Source organism: Musca domestica, unplaced genomic scaffold (genome assembly GCF_030504385.1).
Source record: "Musca domestica strain aabys unplaced genomic scaffold, Musca_domestica.polishedcontigs.V.1.1 8, whole genome shotgun sequence".
NCBI lineage: Eukaryota > Metazoa > Arthropoda > Insecta > Diptera > Muscidae > Musca > Musca domestica.
The window spans coordinates 8,139,104-8,157,636 of NW_026712409.1; the positions used below are offsets into that span (position 1 = coordinate 8,139,104).

The 18,533-nt window shown below is 35.0% G+C and overlaps 2 protein-coding genes across 3 annotated transcripts in view; one reads left to right on the forward strand and one right to left on the reverse strand.

Annotated features, from left to right (window-relative positions):
- The first annotated feature begins 461 nt into the window (after positions 1-461).
- On the forward strand, positions 462-4,055 carry LOC101900276 (uncharacterized). Of its 2 annotated transcripts, none has more exons than XM_020038171.2 (3): positions 462-739; positions 3,321-3,542; positions 3,651-4,055. In XM_020038171.2, the coding sequence occupies exons 1-3, from the start codon at positions 610-612 to the stop codon at positions 3,737-3,739; spliced, it is 441 nt and encodes a 146-aa protein (XP_019893730.1). In that variant the 5' UTR covers positions 462-609; the 3' UTR covers positions 3,740-4,055. The 2 variants fall into 2 exon arrangements, with proteins under 2 accessions (XP_019893730.1, XP_005187510.1); XM_005187453.4 differs by having other exon boundaries at positions 463-739; positions 3,654-4,055.
- Positions 4,056-6,636: 2,581 nt separating this feature from the next.
- The window catches only part of LOC101900102 (leucine-rich repeat neuronal protein 1), a 62,494-nt gene continuing 50,597 nt past the window's right edge, over positions 6,637-18,533 (reverse strand). The window contains exons 2-7 of the mRNA XM_005187452.4: positions 16,077-16,565; positions 15,539-16,020; positions 10,340-11,060; positions 10,127-10,273; positions 9,977-10,062; positions 6,637-7,807 (exon numbers count right to left, since the gene is read on the reverse strand). Of these exons, the coding sequence (XP_005187509.1) occupies positions 7,201-7,807; positions 9,977-10,062; positions 10,127-10,273; positions 10,340-11,060; positions 15,539-16,020; positions 16,077-16,514 (2,481 nt within the window). The 5' untranslated portion in view covers positions 16,515-16,565 and the 3' untranslated portion in view covers positions 6,637-7,200. The remainder of the gene's footprint in view (positions 7,808-9,976; positions 10,063-10,126; positions 10,274-10,339; positions 11,061-15,538; positions 16,021-16,076; positions 16,566-18,533) is intronic.

The window sequence follows — 18,533 nt, forward strand, 5'->3', positions numbered from 1 at the left end:
GTGTGTGTGTCAATGAATGTGTGTATCGGCTGCTATGCTCCCCAAAGGTAAATCACCCCTTGAAGAATTCAAGAGTATGGGTATTTTGTAGTTGTTGTTGTTGCGACTAGAAACAGAAACAACTCTAACCACAGCGATTAAGCGGCCATAATGACTGTATCCTTTGGCTAATAGTTAGTTTGTTTGTTAGCTAGTCCTAGCACTGAACTGGCTGACTGGTCAAGTCTGTTGGCCAACAATCGTGGCCACGGCAGTATTAGTTTTAACGCCAACATGTCCTGAACTCGTACTAACGCTGCGTGTGTTCGTTACATTTGAAACAAAATGTCATTTTATCGATTTTCATATTTGTTAATTTAAAAGTGGCAAATTAAAACAACAGAGAACGGCACGCGGTGGATTTTTTGTTCATATTTGGAAAAAGAAAAATATTTTTTTTAAATATTTAAAAACATATCAACAGTTAAATTGTTGTAAAGTGTTATATTTTAAGGGAAAACGACAGGACAGGTGTCCTTTGATTTCCAACACCTGCTAGATATCAAATCTTCTTCTGCAAGAATTCAGAAGAAGAACCCCCCCCACCATCATCGACCAACAGCCATCTACATGAGTATGCTGGGATTTGTGTATTTGGTCCTGATACTGGGTTGGATATTGATTGTCCTGTTTCTAAAGTGCAAAAAATCTATAACGCCCCACATTGGATTAAGCGACAACTACACAGACGCCACCATTGGTATGTCCCCACCGCTGTTACTATCGTCCGCCGACAATATGAATAATTAATGACCTGTGTATCGAATGACATGCCGAGTGGCCCGATCATTATTGTGATTATTGCTACGGTGGCATTTAACCCAGTTTACTTTGAATTGCTTCCATTTTTTTTTTGTTTTTTTTTTTTTGCAATTTACATTTTAAATAACGCACTTTTCTCCAGAGAAAAATGCGATTTAATATAGAAAAATAAAATCCGATATTTTATGTGTAATATTTTGAAGTAGGGGGATAATTTATGATAATGTGGAATATTTAAATACCAATGTCGTAAAAAAAGACTTATTATTCTCCCTACAACACAACGAAGGGTATATTAAATTTGTCACTCAATTTTCAATACCTTGAAATATTCGTCGGAGTGCCCATAAAGTATATATATTCACAATCAGAGTAAAATTCTATATCGATGTAGCTTTGTCCGCTGGTCGGACTGTCCGTCTGGTGCAATTACAACAATGATAATAATACTGGGGATGTTTTATCCACCACAATGATTAATTTATTCTCCACCATTGATAAATTATCCACCACTATGGACAATTTATACGCTGAGGATAATTTATCACCGTGGATAACTTTTCGACCACAGTGGATAATTTATCCACCACTATGGATAATTTTTTCACCACTATGGATAATTTATACACCACTGTTAATAAAATTTTTCACCACTGTGGATAATTTATCCACCACTGTTGATAAATTTTTTTACGACTGTGGATAATTTATCCATCACTGAGGATATTTTATCCACCACTGTGGATAATTTATCCACCACTGTGGCTAATTTATTCACCACTGTGGATAATTTATCAACCACTGTGGATAACTTATCCACCACTGTAGATAATTTACCCACCACTTTAAATAATTTATCCACCACAGTGGATAATTTGTCCACCACAGTTGATAGTTTATCCACCACTGTGGATATTTTATCAACCACTGTGGATAATTTATCCACCACAGTCGATAATTTATCCACCACAGATGATAATTTATCCACCACTGTGGATAATTTATCCACCACTGTGGATAATTCATCCACCACTGTGGATAATTTATCCACCACTGTGGATAATTCATCCACCACTGTGGATAATTTATCCACCACTGTGGATAATTTGTCCACCACAGTTGATAGTTTATCCACAACAGTGGATAATTTTCCACCACAGTGGATAATATCCACCACTGTGGATAATTTATCCACCACTCTGGATAATTTATCCAGGAGTTTGGATAATTTATCCACCACTGTGGATAATTTATCCGCCAATATGTGTAATTTATCCACCACTTTGGATAATTTATCCACCACTTTGGATAATTTATCCACCACTGTGGATAACTTATCCGCCACTGTGGATAATTTATCCACCACTATGGGTAAAATATCCACCACTGTGTATAATTTATCGACCAATGTGGATACTTTATCCACCACTGTGGATAATTTACCCACCACCGTGGATAATTTATCCACCAATATGTGTAATTTATTCACCACTGTGGATAATTTATCCACCACTATGGATAATTTTTTCACCACTATGGATAATTTATACACCACTGTTAATAAAATTTTTCACCACTGTGGATAATTTATCCACCACTGTTGATAAAATTTTTTACGACTGTGGATAATTTATCCATCACTGAGGATATTTTATCCACCACTGTGGATAATTTGTCCACCACAGTTGATAGTTTATCCACAACAGTGGATAATTTTCCACCACAGTGGATAATATCCACCACTGTGGATAATTTATCCACCACAGTTGATAGTTTATCCACAACAGTGGATAATTTTCCACCACAGTGGATAATATCCACCACTGTGGATAATTTATCCACCACAGTGGATAATTTATCTATCACGGTAGATAATTTATCCACCACAGTGGATAATTTATCTATCACGGTAGATAATTTATCCACCACAGTGGATAATTTATCCACCACTGCGGATAATTTATCCAACATTGTGGATATTTTATCTATCACTGTAGATAATTTATCCACCGCTTGATAATTTATCCACCACAGTGGAAAATTTATATTATAATTGATAATAATTTATACACCACTGTGGATAATTTATCCAACACTGTGGATAATTTTTCCAACATTGTGGATATTTTATCCGCCACTGTGAATAATTTATCCACCACTGTAGATAATTTATCCACCACTGTGATTAATTTATCCACCACTATGGATAATATATCCACCACTGCGGATAATTTATCCACTACTATAGGAAATATTTCCACCACTGTGGATAATTTTTCCACTACTGTAAATAATTTATCCACCACTTGGAATAATCTAACCACCACAATGGGTCATTTACCCACCACTGTGGATAATTTATCCAAAATTGCGGATAAATTCAAATTCACCACTTTAGATAATTTATCCACCACCGTGGTTAACTTATCCATCACTTTTCCCCATTTGGAATTTTTTTTCTCGATGTAGAGAATTTATAACCAATCTGGATAATTTGCACATTTGATAATTAATTTCAGATCATCGCAATCCCTCGGTTCATGTCATACAATTGCAACGGGATGATTTGGAGCAGGAGGATCAGTTAATGGAATCTTATCATCAGCGTAGCAATAGTCTGAGAAGGCATTCACAGCGTATACCTCTGTCAGCGGTGGATGAGCGAAATATTGTGACCACCTATCCAACCGATGCCATAATTAATCCCGCCTATACCCACGATGAGGATTATGTGATTAATGGTGAGTTTCGAATTAATGTCACAGCTTGAGGACATTTTGTAAAGAGAAAATGAAACTTTCTGATTATGAATTTTTATGAATAAATGTTTGTTTTTGTTTTGGTTCCAGTAGCACCACCACCCTCCTACGATGAGGTCATGCGTCAACCGAATGTTTATCCCAAAGTTCATAGCAAAAGTAGCGAGGCAAATATTTAATGAGAATACAAAGGGAATATCAAAAACTAACAGCAACAACGAAAATGACAACAAAATTTAACTGTGATTCAACCTAGCCTTGGACGTGAAAATTTAATGAAAACGGAATTGTAATTCCCAACATCAAACTAAAGAGGATACACTTTTTGGCAAGGGAAGCGACAAGAAATCTCAAATAATGTTTGTATGTATGTAGAAGTAAATAATTTGGGTTCGTTTTTCTAATATTAATAATAACATTTTGTATATATAAAAAAGTTTCAATGTAGATGATTTATATTTTTTAATAAAACTACAACACGGAAAATATTTTTCTTAAAAACATAAACTTTTTAAACTTTAAAATTATATATGAGAATATTTGAATAAAATTGTACTCTCAGATTAAACTAAAAAATTGACGTGAGTTCCACACAAAATTGGGTATTATGACAACTCTAAAAATTCTTCCAATTCTTTCTTCTAAGGAACTTCTCTTTGCGAACTTGGTTCTAAGTCTATTTTTCATCCATGGGTGCTGAAAGTCTTTACAGGGTGAGATGAAAAAACTGCAACTAACTTCAGACTGCTGTCATTTCTAAGCCACTCGTCCGAAAGACAGACAGAAGAAAACAGCAACATCAGCAGATATGGTTCGAAAAGTAAAGAGGCTCGTGAGCTGAACATATCACAAAATTCCATTCGGCAAATATTTAAAAATGAGCTCGGGGTAAAGCCATTTGATGCTATTTCCGACATTTTTTTCTTTCATTCAATAAAATTAAAAAAAAAATGTAAAAATTATGGCGTTTGACTTTGTTGCAGTTTTTTTTTTTATCTCACCCTGCATCTATATTATTTTTCAAAACATCAAACAAATATTTTATAAAATAATAAACAATAATATATTATTAAAAAAAATCTGTATTTTCCGTTTTCTTAATAAAATTTAAAACTGAGAGTGGCATGTCGTTTTTTTATCTGGCCCGAGACTTTTCAGTCTTGGCTGGCTCATTTGAATCATGTGTTTCAATAGATGGCGTTATAATCATGCCATTGCCAGTGTTGTCAGTGTGTTCAATAAATTCATGTTGCTGTAAATTTTTAAAATTTGAAGCATGCTTTGAGGCGCAAACGAATTAATGGTTTATTTTTGTCTTCAACGTTGAAATGTGACAACACTGGCACATACATGTTTATAACGCCATCTATTGAAACACATGATTCAAATTTGCCATCCAGGACTGATAACTCTCGGGCCAAGTGAAAAAACTACATGCCACTATCGTTTTTAAATTTAAGGCTATCGTTGGAGCACTCCAGCATTTAAATGTGAATAGATCTTTTGTGTTTTTCGTACTATTTTGGATAGCAAGGCTGACACTAAAAAATACCAAAGTATCGATCACCTCAAGCAAGCGCTTCGCCGGAAATGAGCCAAAATACCGCAGAGCGAAATTTGGGCAGCGTGTGACGGCCGTTTGAAGTTCGTAATTCGTGTCAAAGGTGACCAATTCGAAGAAATCTAAACTTTTTCTAAAATTTGATGCTATTTCTGACATGTTTTGCTTTCATTTAAGAAATTAAAAAAATAAACAAGCAGAAAGTTCGACCGGGCCAAACTTTGAATACCCTCTACCATTTGGAACAAATTTGGCAATTTTCAAAAAAAAAAAAAATCCTTAAAAAATTCTTTTAAAAATTTAAAAATACCGAATTTAGCCTTTATATTGGGGTCTATACGAAGTGGATTTACATAGGCATTTATTTAATAATATTTAAATTCGAAACTTGAAATAAACGGTGAATAATGTAGCTAAAATCATCAAAACATGGTATATAGGGAGGTACTGTTATGTCGGAGCTATGCGAAGACCTGGACCAGCATAGACAATTTTCTGTCACAGGCTGTAGCATCCATTACGAACTTCAAATACGACATCTCATCGTTGGGTATTGTAAATCAAATCGTCAAAATACCGAATATTGGGAGGTACTGATGTATGGGGCCTATACGAAGACCTGGACCTCCATATACAATTTTTTGTCACTGACTGTAGTTCCCATTACGAACTCTAAATACGTAATTTGAAACAATTCCGTTAAATAATGTAGCTAAAATCATCAAAATACCGAATATCGGGAGCTGCCGTTATATGAGGGCAACACCAAAACGTGGACCTGCACAGACAATTTTCTGCCATAGGCTGTAATATCCACTACGAGCTTCAAATACACAAATTTGAAACAATTCCGGTTAATAATGTCACTAAAATCATCAAAATATCGAATATACCGTGATTACAAGAGACAGACGGACAGACAGACAGGTGGACATTTGCTAAATCGACTTAGAATTTTACGCTATTCAAGAATATATATATATATATATATATATATATATATATATATATATATATATATATATATATATATATATATATATATATATATATATATATATATATATATATATATATATATATATATATATATATATGTATGTATATATAGTAATATATACTTTGTTGGGTCTGACATAAGTATTTCGAGGAGTTACAAACGGAATGACAAAGTTAATATACCCTTTTGTTGACTTTGTTGCAGTTCCTTTTATCTCACCCTGTATTTTTTATTTATTTTCAATATAAACTAGTTCATGACAACTCTAAAAATTCTTTCAATTCTTTCTCTCTGTGGATCATTTTATAACTCTTTGAGAACTTGGTTCTGAATCAATTTTTTCATACACAAACATATAACTTTTTTATATTTTTTTTTACATCCATGGATTCTGAAAATCTCTATATATTTTTTACATAATGTCTCTTATTTCCTCATTGTTTTCCATTAGCCCCTTGGAACCCTGTGAAGAAATTTTCTTTACGTTATCAATTTATTGTTTAAGTCATCAATGTTGATATTTATTTTCATAACTAAAAAGTGAATAAGTGTGTGAGTGAGTTGGTGTAAGTGTGTTAATGAGTTATCGGTTTAATTGATTAGTGTGTGTGTCAGTGTAGAAAAAATGTGTGTTACTATTTAAAAAAATTACAAAAAATTATTAAATCACTAAACAAATAAATTACAAAATATTTCTTAGCATATGGCACAGGACCGATTTAAGGTGATTTTGAATTATACAAAAAACAAAAATTAAAAAAAAAAACAATCTTATATACTACATTCCTAAAAGTATTCAGTAGATTTCTTTCAACTATTATTAAAATAATACAAATTACAACAATTATTTGGCTTAAGACCTAATGTTAAAATCTTTGTTAAATAATTTGAATTTCAAAAAATTAATAATAATAATATTTGTTAATTTTAAAACTAAACATAATTTAAGTATCTGGTTTTAGTATTAATTGTTAAGGGGTACCTCAAATCAATGAAAGTACTATCACATAAAGGACAAAGGCCCATGTTAATGGGGCCTTTCCACAAGTAACTGCCGAAAATTTTTCACATCTATTTCTTTATAGACTAGTGGTGGCCTGGAGCTTTAAATATCTAGTTCCACCATTTTCCGTATCCGCCAGACGAGCCAAATGTTCTGAGGCCGCATAACATGTTGTGGCCGTGGGTGAACTTGAGCGCCTATCACCATGCATGATGTTGTTGTTATTGTTATTATTGTGATTAACATTTTGTCGTAGCCGTGATGCAGCCCATATCAAGACCATAATCGATGTTACCAAAATTCCCAAACCCAAACCGGGTAGGAAACTTTTATTCAAAGAATTAAGAAATTCATAAGGATTTTCGGCATGTGTCGTATGGGGACCATCATCCAGTCCCCCCTCCCCGGTACGCTGTTGACTGGAAGTCAGGGTATTGAATTTTCGTGAATTAATACTGTAATCAACATTTAGGCCATTGGTGCTACTTTGTTCCAAAACCAAATCTGGTGTTGCTGATCGATCGAATTTCGAGAGATCGGCATAGGGTCGCCGTGCTACAAATTGGCGATTTTGTGGCAACATCCCACTGTTACTCACTTGCAATTGGGTAATGTTTGAACAACCCACCGTGAGATCGGATTGTTCGTTATGTTCCTGCACCATCACCAAACAGAAGCGATAGCTGTAATGAAAAATTGAGAGGGAAAACAGATTAGTTTTTTTTTCGAAAAAAAGATGAGAATAGCTTTTTAATTTCGATTTCTTATTTCAATTTTTATATGTATGTATTTGAATTTTTATATAATTGAAATTTCTGAAAAAGTACCTCTTTTAATCTCAAATTCCTAACAAAAGTACTAAAATGCACTACATTTGTTACCATTTGGAATTATGTGATCGAAGAGTGCTAGCATTTTGAAATTTGGTATAACAATCGATTTTTGAAAATATGGTTGGTTCTGTTTTAGGTGAATGCAAGAAACTGATAATTTGAAATGTTGTTATTGGAGTTCCTGTTGCTGGGAGGTTTGTGATAAAGAGGGGGTTTTTGAAATATGAACTACAAGTGCCCAAAAATTACTAAATAGAACAGATATGGATTGAAATCTGAAATATGATTTCGGGTCGCTATTCATGTGTGGCCTAGACACCTAAGAGGTGCTTTCGGAAATATATACTATATTTGGTAATGATACTAAATTTGGTAATGGGTGAAGGGATAGAGTGTTACAGATTTGTTGGGGGTTTAGAAATGCGTCTTATATTTGTACAAAAAGTACTAAATGGTACTGAATTTGGTATTGGCTCAAGGGATAGGGCTGGAATCCTCAAATTTGATATCAATGTTTCTGTTGCCATGTGGAATTGAAATATGGAGGTGGCTTTGAAAATTTTTATTACAATTGAACGAAAAGTACTGCCTTTTCAAATCGTCCGCACATACAGGTATCTGCGACAAGATTAGCAGCGAGGAAAAGGTTCTCAAGTCTCTGGTCGGCAGCTGATAAGGATACCTTGATGACCTCTTACAACGCGATACGCCGGTCTGTGGTAAACTATGCGGCTCCGGTGTGGTCCGCCAATGTTAGTGCTACGCAGTGGAAAAATATTCAGTCCTGCCAGAATGCCGCCCTTAGAAATGCAACAGGGTACCTCCTTATGACTCCTGTCGACCAACTACATGAGGAGGCGAAGGTCTTACCGGTGCGACAGCATAATAAAATTGTGTCAATGCAATACCTGCTTGGGGTGACAGACATCCATCCGAAAAACCATATGGGGATAGGCAAGCTCCGCCCAAGCACGTAAGAAAGACCTTCATGATCTATAGAGAGAGGTACAAACCTACTCACCTAACTCCAGTGTCGTTGTAGACCCAACCCGCATAGATTGCATTCTTTTTGAGACTGGACATAGAAATAAAATCCGATTGAGATAAGTCAGAACGAACACAGCAGTATGAGCTGCTACAACAACAATAACAACAATTGGGCCTCTGTTACTCAAAAACATGGGAACTTTTGCGGAAGGATGTGATGCCTTTTAAAATTCAGCTGTAGCAACCCAGCATTTTGATTGAAAGAAAGCCGAAAATCCACTTCGAAAAATTGTGTTCGCCATAAATATCATTTTTGACTCAACGAGTAGAATTGTCTCTTTTGGGTACGTAAATAAGCAAAGCGATTTAGAATAATTTGTAATAAATAATGAGCGCAATCGTGAGATGATATCATTTCTTGTCCAAAATGCAAAAACTTCAATCGCAGGACTTGCCTCCCAGCACTCGATACTGTGATCTTATTGAGAGGCGAATTCGATGAACATGTTTGCTCTGTTCCAGAACCTGCATAAATTTCTATTTTTGCATTTTTTCGATATCATACAGGAAAAATCGGTTATGGTAGTAAAAACTTTTATATTCCAACAGTTCTGAAACAGACCATATAATTCATGTTCGGGACCAGTCAATTACCCGCCTAGATCTTGCGATTTAACGGATTTAGTCTATTTTTTGTGGGGCTATCCTTTCTATACAGACGAGCCCGCTTAAGTTGACGTATTGGAAGACAACATTGAATCATTTATTCCTGAGAAACCAAAGCAAAAAGGCGGAAAAAAGTATGCCAAAATTGGACTAAGAGGATGGACCATTTGAGATGATCGCCATCAAAACTTGCATGAAATAATCTTCAAATATAAAATAATATGGATCGTACTTGCAATTCGAATAAAGATTTCATACATATTTCAGAATTGTAGGTGTTTTTTTTTTTAATTTTTTTTAACTCTTAAAAAATCACCCACTAGTTGACTACTTTGTTATAATTTTTTTTTATATTACTTCACTTACCTCTCTCCCACATCCAATGATGAGCTATCTGGGACAATAACGCTAACCGTATTTTGGCCATTAATCATTTTACTTTCACAGTGGATCTAAAATGAGAAAAAGAAATAAATTTCCGACCCTGTTAATTTCAAATACCCCCTTCAAACTCACCGGTGAATTATCGATTAAAATCTCATTGATATTTTCTTCCTTATAGACAAATATTGCATCGCACATGTAATCATTTTTACTCAAATTGATTATCCATGTCAAAATCAGGCCATAATCAGCGGAGAAATGCAATTCATGGAGGATGATCTGTAACAAAAAACAGAAAAACTATTTGATTTTCTTACAACAAAATATTTAAAAATGTCTACATACCTCTTCGGACAAATCCTTGATGTGATGATTTGTGGAATGATTCTGTTTGGCCATTGCCTCCAATTGTTCAATGATATTGGCATTATCCTCTTCAAGATTTTCCATATCACCACAACTCAACATTTCCATGGGCACCTGAATCAATGGGGCTCCCTCCAGTTTGGGTGGTGTAACACAAGTGATTTTCAGCAAATCCTGAGAAACCAGTTTAGCCGCCTGTAACCATTCGGCAAATTCCCGTATGGTGCAATCACACGACAAAGGATTTTCTTCCATTACCAAAGTTTTCAATTCTCGTGCACCATCCAGCGCATGTTTGGCCACAATTGAGATATCATTGCCGGATAGCCGTAGCTCAACCAGGGATGGCAGAGGTTTAATAAGATCCGAGGTTAGGGCTCGCAAAAAATTATGTGTCAAATCCAATGTCTTGAGTCGTGTCAAATGCTGTAGCGATGCACTGGATATGGCCACAATGCCATTGTAACTCAAGTCCAAAGTTTCCAACGAACCCAACCCATAGAAGGCATGATCTTGCAGAACATCGATTTGATTGTGCTGCAGCGACAGGGTTGTCAATCGTGAGAAATTCATGAGGGCTTTGTTTTGTATACTCTTGATGAGATTGCGATTCAAATTCAAACTGGCTAGGTTTTTGAGGACCGGTATAGAGCTGGCTGAGAGATTGCCGCTAAGGTTATTAGCACTTAGATCCAGATCTCTGCAAAGAAAAAGAAAATAAAGCGAATAAAAAGGGGAACTAAAATAATTCTACATCATGATGAGCACTGATTAAGCACTCAAGTTTAATGTCAATGTCTCAGAAGGATTATAGAAGGTTTGATAAAACCATCTTCAACCCAAATACTCAAAATCTATACAAATCTGGTAACTAATATCATTCTGGCGGGTTAAGGGACTTAATACCCTAAATCGGATGAAACATATATATGGGAGCTAAAGCTATATCTAAACCGATTTACACCGAATTTGATGTACTTCCTTCTACACTAAATTCGGTGGAATATGCCAAAATACAGGTCATTTGGACTGATATTGGATATTTAGTGCACAATAGATGGGGTCTATATCTAAATGTTAACCGATTCTCACTTATTTCAACAGGGTTCATTCTTTAGCCAAACAAATGTTGTTTGGAAAATTTCATCTCAAGCGGATGATAAATGCGACCTGCATTTTGTTCACAAAAATACATTGACGGACAGACGAACTGACATGCATAAATCGACTTAGAAAGTGATTCTATGAAGGACCAGAAAGGACTTGTCAATATCAGAAAATCTTTAATAATCTCTCAACACCTTTTGAAGATATGAAAAGAATTGAGAAAACCAAATCTTTTTTTTTTTTTGAAATTTGAACTTGAAATATGATGTATATCAGGCCACTACCTCTGGAATGTTCCAGAGCCTGCAAAAATCTACTAGTTTTGCAATTTTTTTCCGATATCATAGAGGGAAAATCAGTTATAGTAGTAAAAAGTCTTACATTCTTACAGTTCTGGATCAGATTATTAATTTTTACGTGTTAGAAGTGATGAAAAACTGAGGGTAAACCATTGGTGAGGTCCGTTCAAACTTAAAGGGGAAATTTCAATTCATAATTTTGGTTTTCTACAATTTTTGGGGGATTTGATATGTCCTGGCATAGAAATATTAAGAGGAGCAAAGGTTTGAGGGATCCTCGTATTCGACTTAATTTTGACATCAATATTGAGATTTTCGAAGTTTGAAGGAAATCAGAGACACAGAAGTGGGTCAATTTTGTTGAGGTACAAACGACCCTTTTTTGGGACGTTCTTATATTTTCTATCTTCGAAATGGATTTAAATTTGGTAGAATCGAATATCTTTTAATTAATTTACTTTTGGTCGAGGTCGCCCTTTGCTTGTCAATAATTTTTCTTCGACTTTTGCCATCACAGATTTTTGTTCGGTTTTATATTTCATGCTAGCCTAAAAGTATGCAACGATTAATGTGCTTCTAGCTTTATCTTTCTACTCTTATAAATGAAGGGCTCACAGCTATACCGAACTAAGTCATAAAAACATAATTCGAAGATATTTAGAGGTAAAGTAAATGCACTGCTATTAATTTCTGGAAGGAATATTTTAGTCTACCAAAAGAAAATATAAAAGTCTATATTCAAAATTAACTAATGATATCAATTTAAAATAAAAATTATTTAAATATATTACTAAAAAAATCTTCAAAAACAAAAAAATCTACTTTGGTTCATTATTGCTCTAAATAAAATTTCAAGGTTTCACAGCTAAAGCGAACCAAGTCAAAAAAATAAAATAAAATGTTCGTTATATGACTAAATATAGTTGATTTTAGCGATAATTTTCCCACTAGTTTCGGAGTTTTATTTTAAGTCATGTCTTGGTTTAGCGGCTGGCAGCTGCGAGTGCTTCTGTTGTAATTGAGAACCATTGTGATTTTTAGGAAAATAAAAATAATATAATTTTTTCTTCATTTTGTTACCAGAATTTCAAATAAATAAGCTCTTGAAAATGTTGGAAAAAAGCAAAAAATGAAATAAAATCTTATTTTAATTTTAAAATAATCCGACCAAAAAAGCCCGATAAAAAACAGAATTAACCAAAATTAATTTTTTTAAAAAAAATAAATTAATGTTAAAATTTAATGTTTATACTATGGTAGAAATAAGAATGTAAAGTCATGCAATTATATGTTTACATGTTTATACCCTCCACTAAAGTATGGAGAGTAAGTTTGTCATTCTGTTTGTATCACCTCGAAATATTCTTAATCAGTATAACATTCTATGTCGATTTAACAATATCAATCCGTCTGTCCGTCTGTGGAAATCACTCTAGCTTCCGAACGAAATGGAGTAAGTTGATAAAAATTTACTCAAATGTGTATTATGTCTGCAGGACTTTTGGTATTCAAACGGGGTCACGTCCTCGTATAGCCTCCATATAACGGTACCTTCGATATTCGGTGTTTTTAGTGATGTTACTTATCGGAACTACTTCAAATTTAGTATTTGAAGTTCATATTGAATATTATGTGCAGGTCCACGTCTTCGTATAGACCCTAATATGCGGCTACATTCGGTATTTTTAAGATTTTAACTGAATTTTTAATGGATTTTAATTTTTTGATAATTGCCAAATTTGTACCAAATGGTGGAGGGTATTCAAAGTTCGGCCCGAACTTACAGCTTTTTTACTTGTTTTTTTTTTTCAAAGTTATGCATTTGACAACATCTCGTTGTCAAAATGTATACTTATAAATCCATTGTACATACAAATCAGAGATAAGAACCTGCTATCTATGCAGGGAATTTGACAGAGTAAATTACACAAAATGCAGAGATGGATATGCTTATTTGAAATTACTTTACCTTCTTAATTTTACCATGGTTTCAACAAATATTTACACATAAAAAATTCGTTATTTCCGTCTTCATCATTTTTGGGGCTGGCAAATATTCCTCATTTTCATAACAGGAAAAATCACTAGTACTGCTATAATTACTATCCATTTATAGAAAACACTGATGTTTTTTTTAATATTGCTGTAAACTGAAACACTAATAGTACTGATTCAAAGTGAAACACGCTGACTTGGTTCATTTTTGATTTGAAAAAAGTCGAAAATGACAGTCGTTGACTTAGGTTTTTTACCGTTATCTTTGGAAAGAAACACTTTTTGACATTGTGGTTTACAGAGTAAACAGAGTTTCCATATACGGGGACATTGGCACTAATTTCGGCATTTTTTATTTTTCATGACTTGGTTCGGTATAGCAGTGAGCCCTCCAAATAAGCCTAGCAAAGGCTATGGGAAACCTAAAACTATCGAATTCAATTTTAGTAGAAGCTTTGTCGGGAATTTTGGTTCTTTGGTCTATGTCCAAAAAAAATAGAATGGAGGCTCAATATTTCTAGTAAAAAAAACAGCTAAATTCGGCCGGGGCGAACTTTTCATATCCTTTACTCAAATGAAAATCTATATATGCTGCTTATACGAATATGTGGTCCTGCATATTTTTGTCATAGGCTGTAGTACCGATTCCGAACTTCAAATACGAAATTCGAAACAATTGCGGTTAAAAATGTCGCGAAAACCATCAAAATGCCGAATATCGGGAGCTATCGAAGACTTGAGCCCTCATAAACATTTTTCCGCCATAGGCTTTAGTACCGATTCCGAACTTCAAATGTGAAATTTGAAACAATTCCGGTTAATAATGTCGCTAAAATCATGAAAATACCGAATATTTGGGAGATATCGTTATATGGTGGCTATGCGAAGACATGAACCCTCATAGACAATTTTTCGTCATTGGCTCTAAGATTCCGAACAATTCCGGTGAATAATTTCGAGAAAAACATGAAAATATTGAATATCGGGAGGTATAGTTACATGGGGGCTATACGAAGACTTTTACCCTCATATACAATTTTCAGACATAGGTTGAAGCCCTCATTGCGAACTTCAAATACGAAATTTGAAACAATTCCGGTTAATAATGTCGCTAAAATCATAAAAATACTGAATATCTGGGGGTACCTTTATATGGTTGCTATACTTAAATATAGACCTATGTAGACTTTTATCTTCCAGGGGTTAAAATATTCACAAAGAAGTCCTTGTATGGAATTTTAGACAATTTAATTGAAAATATGGCTAAAACCATCAAAATACCAAATTTCAGAGGTTACCATTATATGAGGGTTATACAATATCGTGGACTGATATAGCCATCTTCGAACTTGATCAGCCTGCAGACAAAAGACTGATCTGAACAAAATTTTAGATTCCTATCTCAATTCGTTTTGACTCTAGCGTGATTACTACAGACGGACGGACGGGCATGGCTAAATAGTCTAATTTTACGCTGATCAAGAAAAAATATATTTTGTTGGTCTAAATTTATTATTTCGATAAGTTACAAACGGATTGACGAACTTAATGTACCTTCCATACTATGTATGATGGAGGGTATAAAGGGACCTTTTTGAAAAAAAAAAAAACGGAATTGTAGTTGTTGCTGGGCTGGGTTACTGTACAAATTGAAAATAATTAAAAAAATAAATAAGTATTTACTCTCGACTAAATATGCCTCGGAACCCCGGAATCTTCTGTTATATTATTTTACGGTCATTAATATAAAACAGTTCATAAAATCCACAATACTCACCTCAAATTGTGACACTGCATGAGGGCTTTTAGACTCGAGGCATAGTCACCCAAACGATTGCCACCCAATTTCAAGACTTCCAGCCTGCGCAGATTGGCAAATGTCCTCTGTGAAATTGACGACAACTGATTGTTGCTCATGTCCAAATATTCCAAATTAACCAAGGCAGCCAAATCCGAGGTGCCTAATGCTTTAATTTTATTATTTGATAAATCCAAACGTTCTAAATCCACTAAAGTTGACAAAGAACTCCAGGGTACTGCCAGTAGAGCATTTCCCGGCAAGCCAAGGGCCAGCAGGGGACCTTCAATACCCAAAAAGGCGGATTTATGTACTCGTTTTATTTCACCAGATGATATGATGAGGCAACGCAGCGAAACATGGTCAAAGATGCGGGCATCACTCAAGAAGGTGACATTTCGCAAGGAAACATCCAGCAGGGCCACCGAATAGGGTGAGGAGCGTAAATTGTCCGATAAAACCTGAGAATATATTTTTAAATATTTAAATTCATTTTTAGACAGAATTCTAAACTTACCGTTAATCCATGTAGGTCACCATTACATCTCAAAGTGTGCGGCAAATCACAGCCACATTCCAGGCTGCGTGATGCTGTCACATTAGGGCAACGCCACTCCGTGGTATCATCTCCAATGGGTATGGATGAAACATCAACGGCTTTCCTTCTCTTCGTGGATGAAGGCTTTTTAAAGAATTTGGCATTTTTGCGATTCGTGGGCAATGGTGAGGGAGATGACACCCCATAAACAGCGGTGGAGGAGGAGACAATATCAAATCCAGCTGAAAAGGCCTTGGGACTCACCACTTTGGCTGAGGTTGTTGGAGTTGTGGCAGGATATGTGAGATTACTCGTTTCACTTCTCACCAAGACTGATGCATCCAGTGTCTGACCCAGAACAATGGCCAGGAAACTGCTGGCAACCAACACCAAAGGAGCCATAACAAATTGACACATTTTGTGTTCTGGAACGTAGCCGTGACAGACAGCAAGAGACGAATGCGGTATCTTGAAAGAGAAACAAAAAAAGAAAAACAAAACAATTACTTGGAGGAAATCAACCTTGATGCATTGAGTGGTTGTTGTTGTCGTCCACATTTGTTGTTGTTGTTGTTGTCGATGCAATGCGAAATGCATTGCCCATTGTCTATGGTCAGTTTTACTCTCAAGCCATGTAAACAATAGTGACAACAAACTGTCAGGCGATGGAAAATTTACTTCAATTTATTTTAGAAAAGCGATGAGGGAACTGCTGAGGGGGAGGGGTTAATAGAAAGCAAAAGTGATGCCATTTATTTTTATATTTTCAAGAAAGAAAAAAATCACTCTGGACTTCAAGCTATGCTGCTGACACTTTGACATATTGAATTCCATTAGACTATTTGTCCGGCAATGGCATGTAATGACCCAATTTGCCAAAACCAATGTTAGCTTAGAAGACATCATAACCCATTTTTGCTAAGAAAAAAAAAAAACAAACAAGTGATGATAAAATTTTCCTAGATATACATTTTTAGTTTTCGATACAGTCGAGGTGAAACAAATAGCAACATTTTAAAATACTAAAAAAAAACAGAAAAACAAGAATTGGTTGATTTTGTCCTTCGCTTGTCTGCTTGGACATATTTTGGGCCAAATGGGTCATCATAGGACAGTACCTTCCGATTTCAATACTATATTTTTAAAATTCCAATCAAATTGTAATGTGGTGTTTCGTCTAATGCAATTCAAGCTACAACATTTTTAAGGGTGTTTTGAAGGTCCTGGCCAGATTTTCCAACCAAACCAGCCATAATTTAATAGTTTGAAATCTCAGTGAAGTGAACGGTCCTGAACCTTTGCGGGAGAATGATTAGAACAATTGAGAGACACAATCTATATTCAAACTCGATCTGAGTTTTGTAGAAATATAATTCCGTCTTCTACGGAATTTCTATTGTTTTTTAATTCAAGTTTAAACCAAACTAAGATGTTGCCCAACGTTGGGCGCCAAAACTCGATTTGAGTTTTATAGACATATAATTCAGTCTTCTATCGAATTTCTATTGCTTTTTAATTAAAGTTTGCACTAATCTTGGATGTTGCCCCCACGTTGGGCGCCAAAAGTGTATTTTTCTACCCACGACCATAATATTGTGGGTAAATTTATTTTATCATTCGGTTTGCAATACCTCGAAATATTAGTCGAATTTCATAGTCTAAAGTTCTATGTCGATTTTCCAATGTCCGCTGTCGGTCCGTTTGTTGAAATTACACTATATATCTCGCAATATCAAAGATAAAGCTTTGAAATGTTATTGATAATATTCCCACCACATCGTTCACTCAATTATTTCGTCACTCGGCTCGAATAGAATTACCAGAGTAAAGTTTAGACCAAAATTTAATGTTGTCTCACATTGGGCGCCAAAAGTGTATTTGTTCTACTTAATTGTCATTTCGTTTGCAATTTCTCGAAATATTCCTCGTATATCTCAGCGTAAAATTTTATGTCGATTTTGCACATGACGGAGATCTGGATGTCTGCCCGTAAAAAAAATTGTACAGACATTGATATTTTTTCTACCACGTCGAAACTCGAATATTTCGACACTTTGCTTGACGGAGAGCCACAATCATAATGTTGTTGAATTGTCGCCTAGCCTGAAGCGCAGTGCAAATTTGTGTGAAAAATAGAAGGTACGATTTATTCTTCCTTTTTAACTCTGCTTTTCCGCTTTTTATACTCTGGAATCTTTATAGGCAAATGTTTTGCATGTGGCGCCCAACGTGTGGCACAACTCATAATATCAAACATACGGGTCATACCCACACAACTTCCAGAAAACATAAGAGGACACGAAACGACTTGCCCATTATTTTATGCCTCCTGGCATAGTGGCGCCCAACGTAATATAGGCAAGTTTTTCAAAATAGATTACACGAAACGTCCGGCCCATTAATTTATTAATTTATGCGCTCGGGATTTAAACACCA